This window comes from Empidonax traillii, unplaced genomic scaffold, assembly GCF_003031625.1.
Source record: "Empidonax traillii isolate 1590-97213 ecotype Southwest subspecies unplaced genomic scaffold, ASM303162v1 scaffold495:size1017845, whole genome shotgun sequence".
Taxonomy (NCBI): domain Eukaryota; kingdom Metazoa; phylum Chordata; class Aves; order Passeriformes; family Tyrannidae; genus Empidonax; species Empidonax traillii.
Genome location: NW_020955688.1, coordinates 950,449 through 963,346, shown reverse-complemented (window position 1 = coordinate 963,346; position 12,898 = coordinate 950,449). Strand labels below are relative to the sequence as shown.

Here is a 12,898-nt window from a genome sequence, read left to right as displayed (position 1 = left end):
TGAGGGACATACTAACACTTGGGTTTGCCCCTGCTCCCACCCATCAGCCAGACAAGGAGAACAAGATATGGTGAGTGTGAACTTCCAGCAAGATATCGGGAGAGACAGAAAGCAGTCCCACTGTTATCCTGTCCCACACCTGACAGCTTTTTCCCATGCTTGCTTTCATGGTTTCCTTCTCATCTTTCCAAGGCTGAGTGACAAAGTGTTGAAAGCAGCTGACAAAATCACTTACCTCTGAAAGTCAGGAGTTCATAACAACAACCTGGACTACAGGACCCACTGAGGCATCTATGGGTGTAACTAACTCTGTTGGTTTTACTTAGCACAGCATCACCTGGGATTTGAACTTAAATGAAGGTCTCACTGTGCCTGAAACTTGTACATCTGAGGGCCAATGCCTTCTCTGGCACACATCAGTCCAGTTCTGGGCTCTCCAGGGTTCAGCTGCTGGGAAAGATCCCAAGGTTACCAAATTCTCCCTGTCATGCTGAAGCAGGATCTATGATCCTCAGACAACTGTCCTCAGAAAACTGCCTCACCTCTTCTGAACAAACTCAAAGTCATCACTTCAGACTTTCCTCCTAATCCTAATGTCCAGCCTGAGGCTTCTCTACTGCATGTTAAGTCCATTCATTTACTCATCTCTTCAGTGGAAATGCAGACCAGCCCATTAACAACTCTTAGCACCTTTTTACAAGCTAAAGAAGACCATTACCATGCTTTCCTTGCAATCATTTTACTTCTGTCTAGGATCCTGACAAGTGATTCCTTCCACATACCTTATCCAGTGTCAACATGTAGAAATTGGTTATGTCATGCTCCTGAGCATAGCGGATTCGGGCTCGGCACTCCTCTTCATCAATTAGTTCCCCAACATACTCATTAACAAATTCACCCTGCCAGAGAGAAAACAAAAAGCTGATAAGACAAGGCAAATTCCCTGAAGGAGGGAGGGATGTCCATCTTTGTGCTAAAACTTAGCTAAAACACAAAGAAAACTTAGCTCCTTCCTAAAAACCTCTCTCCGTGCTTTTCAGCCAGTTTGACGTACCTTCCTGATGTCTGTTTTGGCTTGCAAGCCCCAGCCTCGTGCCAGCGTGCGGAAGATCTGCACCTCGGGATACTGGCGCTTGGAGAAGCACTGGTTCTGGCAGCGCTCCCCAGCAGGACACACCATGGGGTGGCACTCGTAGAGCAACATGCGGTTGATGCACTCGGAGTCCAGGCCGCAGGGGTTTTCATCGGTGGGTTTGCAGTTGCAGCGCGGGATCTCAGACAGGTCTGCAGTGAAGATCTGCACCTTCCCCACCGGCCGGTTCACCTTCAATGCACACGAAGGACATGAGCTCTTGGGAACAATGGGTTATCCTGACAGGCACTTCTATGCTCAACTCCTGCCTACGAGCTGATGGGCTGCACTGAGTTAGTTACAGCAAGGGGCAGAAGGACATGAGTACAGGCACAGCTGTACTTGCGGGAACATTATTTCATGAGGCACAGGGTTAGAGGGAAGATCTCAGGAAGATGCAGGTCCCCCATTAGCATCACCTGGTGCAGTGTGTAGTAAGTGACCCTGGAAAGTGTCCCCCTCCCATCACCACTGTGCCCACATCCAGTGCAAGTGGCCCAGCACTTCTGCTTGGGCGCACACCATACCTGTGATCAACACCAAACCATTTGCTGCACCTGCATCAAACTGCACCTTCTACAGCCTGAGTGTCAGGTGCTTTTTCTTAGCTTTTCCTTACTGCCCTGTTTGATGTTATCTTCAAGCTGATTTGTGCCCTCGGATGTCACTATGAGAACCAGGTTGGCACACCTGTGACAGAGGGCCTACCACACAGTTACCTCCCTACCCAACTGTTCTGCAGATGTAAATGGAAGCCAAACCAGGCAAGGCTGGGGTTGGAAGGCCCAGAGATGAGCTCAGAGATAAGCCAAGGAGCTCTCTAAAAACCGCTCCAGAAGGAAGCAGAGTGCAGCACCAGGTGGAGAAGCGACTGGCGTGTCTGTGGCATGAGCTGGGTCCCTTGGGTTTGGTTAAAGGCAGCGAACGCTGAAAAGCAGGCAACAGAGAGTCAGGACTTTGGAGAGAGACACTGAAGAAAAGCTCCTTGCTGTTCTTTCCCCGGGTGAGCCATCATCCACTTTCCTCTCCCAGAACACGAAAGGAAGGGGTCATTTAGCAAAACTACTCCAGCCCCCCATATAATTTAGCTAGTCCCACCCACAGAGCAGAGTTTCCGCACTGATAGCCTGCCTGAGACTGGCCCAGTCCTGATCCTCCTCCTTTGTTTAAAAGCAAACCCTGCAGAAATCCCTCATTAATCTCTTCAATGCAGTCTCCTCCTTTCCTCCTAGTACTGCCTCCCACCTCTGACCTTCCTTGTCACTGATGTTCCCCTCTGCTGCTTTCCATCACTTACTCATCAGACTCATCACCTCACTAAAAGTAGTGAGACTCAGAGATTAGGTCAGTCCACCACTGGCACTGTTCTGGCACTGCCACTCCACACATGCCCAGCACGCCTGCCCTACTCTCCAGAACAAAACCAGCTCCAAAACAGGGTGATGCTTGGACTAGCCACAGCTCTGACAGGATGAAGGATCCCAAATGTGTTTTGCAGCAGCCTCTTGTGTTGATGCTCCTCAGTATGGACCCTGAGGTGCTGATCTTAAAAAGCCAGGACAGCAGTGGACACAACCAGCTACAGCCATTCCACTCTGAAGCCTTCTCTGGTTCACCATCTGCTCCTGCAAATTGCTTTGCTTTCACAGAGACAAACAGCTTGCACCCAGATCTCAGAAGAGTTGCCATGACTAATGACCACAACCGTTATTATTTATATAAAAGGGTATTTCAAAGGCTCCAAACTGCTTCCAAAGTTCCTTCATGTTGCAGCCAGAGACAGGCCTAAAAATAGCTATAATGAGAAACTGCTTCCTCCACTGAAACTGCCTGGTCCATACTGCTGCCACAGTATTCATTTGTGCTCTTTACACTGCACACTAACTCATGCAGAATATACCTGCCTGCCTAGAAATTCTAACTAGACACAAAAGGTGTCTGTCAGCAAACAGTTATGTTTCCACAGTTTGCCATGTAAAATAGGGAAGGAGCAGACAGAGGCAATGAAAAAAAAAAAAAGTCCCTGAGTCAATGGGTTTCTGGTCAGACAGGAGCCACATCTCAAGCACAGGTACCCCTTTGCCCTAGTTCTCCTGTCAAGTCACCTCCACTCTGTAGCATTTCTATTGCTGCTCCAACTCTAACTCCAAATACAGCCCTTAACATAAACAGTTACGCAAAACTGAGGAAAAGGGTTGATATTTCAGCATGTAAACCTCCTTTAGTATTTCTGTTCAGTCACTGATACAGAAAGAAATAAAAAGGAATAGCAGAGATGATACAAGATACTGTGGGTTACCACCCTCCATGGAGCTCTGCTGCACTGTACCCAGACTACCTCCTGTCCTGCACCACCTGGTTTGCCCACCTTGCCATCAGCAACATGAAGCATTTGAGCACATTGAGCATCACCAGCATTCTCCCAAGTTCTCAAGGTAGACAGTTCCTTCAGACCACGCAACTCTGACATGGATAACACAGACATGTCCAGATCTGTTCCAGGAAATGAGCACCTCTGTTACTGGTGCCCAGCTTGCTGCAGCTCTGCACATACATGAATTGGAGCTGGAGAACAACTGAGGATGCCAAGAGGACCAAAGTAACCTTCAAACACAACCAGACACCCAAACAGTAGAAATGTTTCTGTATACCTGTAAATCACCTGCACCGACAGCTCAAAGCTTCTCTTCCGCACCTGCCCCCCACCACCTTCCCTCACCTTGATATGTTTGTAGGGAGGAGGTTTCTTGTCGTTCTTTTTGTCTTCCTGAAGCTGTCTCAGTTCTTTCTGTGCCTTCAACTCTTCAAATCTCACAGCAGCTTCTTGAAGAGCTAAGTGAGAGAACAATCTGTGTTACGAGGAACTCCCTCTGCTCACAGAGCTGGGCAGCCACTGCCTACCCAGTGCTCACAGTTCTACAAGCAAACCAGCCTGGCTCTGCACTCCAGAGGCCAAGGCTCACTGGAGGGGGGTGAAGAAAAGACCAAAGCAGCAGGGCAGTGCAGGAATTATAGTCAGAGACCTACCCGTGGGTGACAAATCATCCCAACTGGTGGCTATCTTTGTCTGCTCTCTTGGGCAGAGGTGACAGGCAGCTGCATCACAACTCTCAAGTGCATTTTTGTATAGAGATAATGATTGTATTAGACAGAGGGAAGCTGATAAAGCAGTAGCTCACTTGGATTTTGAGAGGTTTATGTCATTGAAGCACTTGAGATCTGCATACCTTCCTGCCTCTCTGGGAGTCAAACAAACATTCTGAGTGTCCTGGATGATACACAAGCAGCAGCTCATTCTACAAATTTCATTTCATTTTAGTTATAACACATTTTCCTCTGTTACAGGAATGCCACTTCTCCAAATAGGAATGAAGAGGAAAACACCATGTACTGCCCTGGATAAAGAAAAATTACCTTTCTTGTATATGCCATCCACGCCCTTCCCCATCTTGTCTTTGCTGCTGACATCACCTTCCATGTAAGGGAACACACGAGCCTGGTGGGTCCACAGGTAATCCTTGGAGCCGAAGAACAGCACAGGGAACTCACCGATGTCATGCTTCATTTTCTGGATATTGACAGGAATTGTCCTAGGATGGCAAATCTCAGCTGGCCACCACCTGCAACACAGGGAAGGACAGATGAAACCCCTGGATTCCCCACTTCCAGCCACCTCAGAAGTATGCTACTGCATGAGGACATGGGAAAGTCTGTGTGAGGACTACCAGCAAGGCTGGTGGGGAGATAGGAGGCTACTGGAGAAGGAAAGCTCACGTTTTAAAAGCTATGTGCACGCAAAAAAAGCCAGAGGCTGCTGCACTGAACCCTGTAGAGAGGAGCAGCTTCTCACCTCAATCACCATGAGCACTGCATGAAGAAGGGATGGGGACAAGTCTGTTCTACCTTCACCTACCTGTAGCGCCCAACTTTCACCCAGACTACTTCTTTGTAGTGTGGCTTTTTGCCTGCCTTGCAATCATTACAATACCAGCTTCCCTCTGGCATCTCAATGTTTAGACACTCACGATGAAATGCAGCCGGGCACGACTCGCAGCATAAAAGGCTGCCCCCTGCAAAGAGAAGGAGGAGGAATTTATCAGTCACTGTGCAGAAGCCCTGGATTCAACACTTACAGACAAACACAGCTGGGAAAAAAGAATGATGCTCTTCCCACAAGCTCTTTTAAAGTTGGCCCCTACTCATGCTACAAAAAGAATCCTTCTAAGGATCCATAAAAGGTCCTAGCCTGAAGTTAGGCTTAAATATGGATGGATAGGAAAGCAGTCTGTTCTCTGTAGTTCTCATTGGCACACTCTGGGTGGGAAAAGTTTCTGCCCCCTCTAATGAATCCGTCAGGGCATTCCTTGGTGACGGAGGACCCTGCACAGACCACCTCACCTTCCGAGCAGACAAAGCACCAGCTGACGTTGACGTGCTCGTGGTTGCGGCAGCCCCTCCGTGCGGTGAAGTGGTTGGGGCAGATGATGCTGTTGGAGGCAAGGACCACGGAGCCAGCAGCGAGGCAGAAGTCGTTGGAGTGATACGCGACCGGACACCGCACACAGCGCATCAGGCGGCCTGGCACAGAACACACCAGAACACAGTGAACCTCTAAAGGAGGATGACTCTTTCCTTCTAAAACTCGACCCTATTCATACCTAAGCTCAGAATGAGCTTTGGAAAGGGAAGGTGAGATTTAATTTTCATAGGCCACCACTGACATACTCATTAGATTCCTATTAGGTTATTTAATATAACATATTGTATAAAAATCTTTAATATATATTTGTATATAACATAGATAAAATCATATTATTTACAAGTGAAAAACCTCCTGCATGTTGTGCAGAAACAGTTCAAGAGTTCACAGACTGGGACTGCTTCCTATCATACACAAATAATTACTAAATCAGCTCAGACAGTAATTACAGAGGAGGTGTTCCAAGTGCTTAGCCGCACATGGTGAAATCAATCCACAGAGCTTCTGAAAACATCACCACTTGCCTCTTTACTTTATTAGATTTTACCCTGAAATTCCAGAACTTCCAGGCAATGCACTTGCCTACAGACCTAATTTAGGCAAGGTTTTTGAGAGCCTATTTTCAGTTCCTCACAGCAGACTATAAACAGGAAGAAGAGGTGGGGGAAAAGGGGTAAATGTGACCACCAAGAAGCAGCAGCCAAACAACAAATGTTCAGTGGGGAAGTGGCCGGCTGTGGGCTGTGGGCTTTAGGCCTTGGTGTTGTTTTCTACAGCAAGATATGTGGGGGAAAAAAGACAACTTTAACACAGGATAAAAATAGAGCTGGTCTTATTGTCACTTGCCTTAAGATACCAAGGATTTAAAGAAAGGCAGTTTTAGAAGCAAATATACACGGCAATCACATAAAAGTTTTAAGTTTAATCCTGTGAGATAAAGGTCAAGGTATTGCTGCAAACAGCTCAAAGAAATGTTTGCCTGGGAAGCTTAGTCCAAGGGTGTTACTACTACAAGACACGAGTTTACATTTAAAAAAAATTAGAACTAGAACAAAATCATAGTTTGCCCTCCACTGCGTTGACAGCCAGTGCTGCTAAGAAAGGCACTGTCTGCAGCACTGGCACAAGGAGAAGCAGGTGGGAGAAACATGAGTGTGTCTGTACAGCTCCAGAGATTTGCTCAAAAACCCAGAAAGGCACGTGGTGTGGCTGGGCGTGCAGGAATCCAAGCCTCTGGAAAGCCTGGGAACATTCCAGCTGCCGTGTCCGACCACGAGCAGTGCTGCCAAGCAGCCACCTCACACCACCCCTTCCACTCCTCTGGGAGAAGCTATTCCTCAGCAAACAACATTGTGGCAAGGACAGAAAAGCAACATAAAGACCAGGTACCTGCACAGTGGACGTGAAACAAAGAAAAACCATGTAATTGCATCTCCTGGACCACCCTGAAAGACTCAGTACCTTTAGACGCAGAGATGTTTGCTGGGTTAGCGGCATGGCAGGTCATGCAGATGTGCAGGGAGCAGCGGAAGCCCTTGTTCTGCATGACCGTGGGCGGATATTTCTGTATGCAGGCTTCGTGGTAATACTTCCCACAGAGGGGCAGCAGGCACCGCTTCACATCCTCCCCGCAGCTCTTGCACACAAAGCAGGTATGGACCCCTGGAGAAAGAGAACCCACCGGTCACACAGGAAGGCTAAATGAGGACCTGATGCTTCCACCAGGCTGTGTGATTGCACAGCACAGCTTCCCAGCCCGGCTGCACCCATCCCAGAGCACAGCTCTCTGCACCAGGATGGTTTGGCCTGCAGCTGCAATAAAACTCCAGATCGAAAAAATATTATTATAGCTGGGACTTCAGGCCAGGGAAAAAAGAAGAAAATCATAAAATCAACAACACTACTCTGACATTTCCAGCCTGCATCAGACTCACCCTCTCCACCAGCCTTCTCTCCCTAGTTTCAGATAAGAATTTCCCACCAGATGCTGGACATTCACTTCTTTGCTCCCTACATCTCTGAATCAACAGTAAGAGCAGTTAATATTTGAAGCCATTATTAATGACTTCAAATTGAAAGAGAGTAGGTTAGGATTAGATATTCAGAACAAATTCTTGGTTGTAAGAGTGGTGAGACACTCACCAGGGAAGAGGTTGCCCAGAGAAGCTCTGGCTGCCCCATCTCTGGAAGTGTTCAAGGTTAGGCTGGACAGGCCTTGGAGCAACCTGGTCTAGCGGAAGGTGTGCCTGCCCATGGCACAGAGTGGAACTGGATGATCTTTAAGATACCTTCTAACCCAAACCATTCTATGATTGTAATTAGAAAGTCATTACCAGACACTAAACCAATAATCTGAGGACTGAGAACTAGTTAGCAGCCCTACTGCAGGAAAAGCCCTCCAGCCAAGGAAGAACCAGGTAAGCCTGCAGGAAGCACCCTGAAACTGCACACACAGAAGCTGCCATACCTGTAGAACACTCATTGCAGATGAATTTGCCCTTTGGCATCTCGGAGAGCCCAAGGCACTGCAGGTGGAAAGCACCACAGCACTGCGCCTCACACAGCAACAACTCCCCTGGCTTCTCGCAGATCTGTGGGGAAAGAAACACAGCTCTGAGCAACCTCCTTCCCAGACAGCAACAATCCACGTGCTGGCCAGAGCTGCCAGCAAAGACCCCAGTGGAAAAATTTTCTTTGTGCCAGTCAACTCAGATGATTTGTGCATCCCTACTGCCATTTGCCATCCAGTCCCTGATACCACCCATCGGCTAAAATGAATCCTGCATTGGTCACGTCTCCCTAATACCTGAGAAGCTTAGTAGGAGAAAAGGCTATTGCAGAGGAAAGGCTCAAACAGAGCACAAAAACTTGGTTAATTCTACAGTAAGCACCTTGAGGCTACCTGGGCTTACCTGGGGCACCTGTGTGTCTCAGAACTTACACAAAAACATTTTACAGTGCCAAAGTGATTTCTTCAAGAACCCTACCTGACACACGTTCTCCTTGAGAGCTGCTCCTCCTCCACGCTCCCCCTGTATCTTTTTGGATGAAGGCACTCCATGGTCGTTCTCTGACCCCTCTTCATTACCCTCTTTTGGGCTTGCAGCTGTCCCATGAACCGACGTCTCCCCCTTTAAACAGAAAACCAGAGTCAGGGCTGTAAGTAGTTCCTACGCTGACCTGGAAATTACAAATTCAGCCACTAGGCACATAATAGGTTTGGCAGTTGTGTGTATGTGACCTACCCCAGAGAGAACATCCCCTATACAGTTCCACCAAAAAGTCTTATAAAAAATGGCATTCAGTTTACTAGATGATTAAAAATACACACTCAATACAATTATCTTACTGTGCATAACCCCTCATAACGGAGTAAACAGTCATTCATGCCCTGAATGGAAACAAATTAGAAAGACTGGAATAGTGAGAAGCATCCCAATTTCTACTTGTACTGGAAACAAAAATGAAAAACCTCAAACAATCTTCATAGCAGCTGTCATTCACTAAATGAACTACATTTTTTCCCCACATTCACCTCAGCATGTCCTAACCCACGTAAAATTACAGGCATGAAGGTACTCAAGGCGTGGTAGGAACTCGATGATGCTTGATGAGTCCCTTCCAACTCAACATATTCTGTGAGCCCAAAAGTGAGCAGCACAGTAGGGCACTTACACCCCACCCTGCCTGGGGCGCAGCGTCTCACACAAGCATCTGTCCTGTGCAAGTGTCACAGCACTGTCCGTAACATCTACTGGCGGAGATAATGGATTTCAAATTATAAAGGTCCAACTGCACCCTTATGGGCCAGGTCAGGGATCCTGCCACAAGGCTTCCCAAGGCATCTGACGTGCCCACAGGACCTGCCCAAGCACTGTTAGAGGGAAGGAGAACAGCAGCTATCCTAGAGACACTTGTTTCTACCATGAGATACTGCTGTCCTGAAGCTACACATGGCAGCATTGCCAGGGATTTTGTCATGACAGGCAATGAAGACCTAGGAAACACCATCCTGCCAACTTCCAGCCCTCTTGGGTATAGTCCAAGGAACAACATTTCAGTGGGATCACCAGCCCCAGCTGCCACTCCAGAGTGGGTACAACTTAAGAGCCATTAATTCTGAACCAAAGTGATGCCTTCAGCTAAGTGCTTTGAGCAAGAACATTTTAAGGACTCTGCCACTTTTTAACATCCCAGCTCACTGCAATTAGCTGAGTGAGACCAGTGCATAGATGTCAATTCCTTCTTGGGTCACCAAGCTGTACCCAGTGTACACAACACACTGACACAAACTGTACACTTGAAAGACCTTGTAAGGAATTCAAGCTGCTGGCAGAGGCAGCAGATATCACTCCCACACCTCCAGGCCTGCTTGGTGCAGGGTATCCAACAACTGATCACAAGAGGGAGCTTTGCACCACTTCCTGTATCCAAAAGTCTGAGTTGCAGTGCTACTAAAGCTTGTAAGCTGAACTGAATGCCTTTTGAAAACATTTAAGTCAGGACAAAGAAAGGACATAAAGATCTTCCAAAGTCTAAAGCTGGAAGAACCTAGAGCTGCTATTTTGTTCTAATGATGCTTCCTTTGCCAGAGATTGTTGTCTTTCTTCCCCATTCCTGAATGTAGCAGTATGATTTTATTTGGGGACATTTTAAAGCCACGTGAGTTCTGTGGAGCAATGATGCACAGGTGCACTGAGAGTATATTAAAACACACAATACAAAGATGAATGGTATAAATTGCCTTTATTGAGCACAAAAAAAAAAAAGAAGGCAGCAAAGTCCCAGCTACAAACTACAGTCAGTCCAACACACCTTACAGAATACAGCCTCACACACTATCAGCACAGTCTTGTTGGAAGGTTGGCAGCAATGCAGCCTGTGGGAATACTGATAAGGAACACATAGGCTGCCGCCACCCTACCACACAGCCCTAGCAAAGGGAGAAGAAAGGTCTCTACAGCATTGACAAAAAGACCATCTAAGAACAAAACAGCCATCTTTGCCTCTATATTCTCCAAGTAAGAACCACAGGTCATGTGGTCAGTGGCACCAGCCTCCTGTTGTAGCTAAGGCTTCAAAGTAGTGTTTTGGAAGCAGGGGGACATACTCAGATTGCCTACAGGTAGAGTTATGTGGGATTTAGAACTGGTTTGTCTTTCCATCCTCCTGGTTGTTTTCTCCCATGGCTAAAAGACCCTGGAGTCCCACGGCTGCAGGACTCCTTGGTTTGAACCCTGATGAACATGTTTCATGTGCTGATGAAACGGGAGACTAAAATGGATTGAGGAGTCCTAGAACATTAATCAGCAACTCCCTCACTGGATTTGAAAGCATTTGCTAGCAGCAGTGTTACTTAACAACTAGGCTCACACTGCCCAGTGTGGCACAGCATGTTCTAGCCCTGCTCTGTCAGCCTAAACACACCCAATTCAGTTCTGAAAACAGCTGGCCAATCCACACATTCCACATGCCAGGATCTCAGCCTCATTCTAACACTGCTCCCAAAACTGCATAGGGAAGGGAATATCAGAGCTAGGCAGGATGGGCAAAGCCCATCTTTTGTGAACAGGGAGAAGGGGATCTCCACTCAGAGTAATCACTCAAAAGACCTGTCATTGTTCCCCCTCCTTCCCCTGGCCAGCATGAGCACTGCAACACTACAAATCTACATACCTCCTGCAAAAAGAAGGGCTCATCCCTGGTCTTTTTCCAGAGCTGTCCCTGCTGCTGTATCTGGCACACCCCCAAAGCATGGCCTGTTCTTTGGCACAGCCTGACCTTGGCTCAGAACCTTGACAACCATTTCAGCAGCATTTTCCATCCCCTTTTCTCAGTCTCTTACTGCCCCAATGTAAATTTGCACTCCTGGCTCCATAGACAGGCAAGGACAGAGAAAGCTGCTTAGCTCAGCCTAGGCTGACAAGCTTTCTTCTGCCCTCTTTTCCTTAGCAGGCAGCTAGGTCCAAGGCTTCACTGCTTATCATCAGACCATCTATTTCTTCTAGCACCATGGACTTTAAAGTGGAGTTCCTTGCCTGGTGTTTGCAAAGTCACTGAGGGACCAGCACGGTCCCAATTCCGCCTGGAAGCACAACTGCATCTCCACAGCACCCCAGTACTCACCAGAACCCATGTATTCACATAAGCCAAGTGATGAACACTCACCACAGCAGCTCAAGAGACACAATCACAGAGAAACAGATGCTGGCAAAGGTGCCAAGCATTGACACTTCTGTTTGGCATGGTTCACATCATAACTGAGTATTCAACACAGTTGTCTAAGGCTGTAGGCAGTTAAAACTGGGCTTGCTCTGCAGCGAGTGGTGGGTGCGGGATTCTGACCCATGGCCTAGATTTTTGCTGCTCTGAACTGCCCCTCTTTTCACAGAGAATTTGCTGCCTCAGAGCCAAGCCAGTCTCTTAACGGGGTCTTAACTGCAGACAGTGTTAACTGTTCTCCCCAGCATTGGCAAAGATATCTGTACAGGTTGCTTTGAAACACGATGCCAGATGCGCACACTTCAGAAAGAGCACTATCAGCACAGGAAGGCTTCCACGGCCCAGGGGTATTACCCCGTTTTATCAACCTAATCAGAAATGCCCTTTACAAAAAGCAGTATGGTAGTTGGAACTGTTCAAAGTGGTGTGAGGTTTTTGCTCTCCTGGATGCTGTGTAACAACAAATATAACAATACATATCTATAACTGGCTCCTAAAATACATACTGACTATCCTGCCTGCTGCTGCACCTGGGCCACTGGAAGTGGGAGGCGATAGCGAGAGGCCCAGAGGTGTCCTGCCTCTCCAGGAAGTCTTGCTTTCCCTACATTTGGTGATAACTGGCTCATTCCTAAAAGGCAAAACGTGTTTGTCAGAGAGATTTGTACATTGACCCTGCTGGGATGCAGTATCTTTCTGCTGGATGGTAGAACACAATGAGAGGCTCTTGTGAGCTGTCAACGGTTCCCGCCCCAGCCCTCTTACAGAGGTTCTCAGCTCACCCTGGCATGCAGGGGCAAACAGAAGGAGCTGAAAACCAGTTTAGTGCTTGTGCTTCATACTGGTGCAAGGGCAAGATTCTCACCATCGCCACCAGAGAAGACCTTTTACAGCAGTTCGATTTTCTGAGATGCAAAGCAAGATGCCAGGCAAAACCTGCTTCCATCTGTTCAGAACAGCACCTCCCCTAGAGAATTAGCTGAGTAGCAGTTCAAAAAGAGAGCCCGAGTTCAGCACTGGTCACAAAATAGCTACTAAATCAAGGTGGTATCTTTAGCCTAACC

The 12,898-nt window shown here is 47.6% G+C and overlaps 1 protein-coding gene across 1 annotated transcript in view; it reads right to left on the bottom strand.

Moving 5' to 3' along the window:
- The window catches only part of NSD1 (nuclear receptor binding SET domain protein 1), a 59,916-nt gene that overhangs the window by 14,771 nt on the left and 32,247 nt on the right, over positions 1–12,898 (bottom strand). The window contains exons 11-19 of the mRNA XM_027896413.1: positions 8,600–8,743; positions 8,080–8,203; positions 7,074–7,274; positions 5,531–5,710; positions 5,046–5,202; positions 4,547–4,752; positions 3,852–3,964; positions 1,055–1,324; positions 783–899 (exon numbers count right to left, since the gene is read on the bottom strand). Coding sequence (XP_027752214.1) covers positions 783–899; positions 1,055–1,324; positions 3,852–3,964; positions 4,547–4,752; positions 5,046–5,202; positions 5,531–5,710; positions 7,074–7,274; positions 8,080–8,203; positions 8,600–8,743 — 1,512 coding nt within the window. The remainder of the gene's footprint in view (positions 1–782; positions 900–1,054; positions 1,325–3,851; positions 3,965–4,546; positions 4,753–5,045; positions 5,203–5,530; positions 5,711–7,073; positions 7,275–8,079; positions 8,204–8,599; positions 8,744–12,898) is intronic.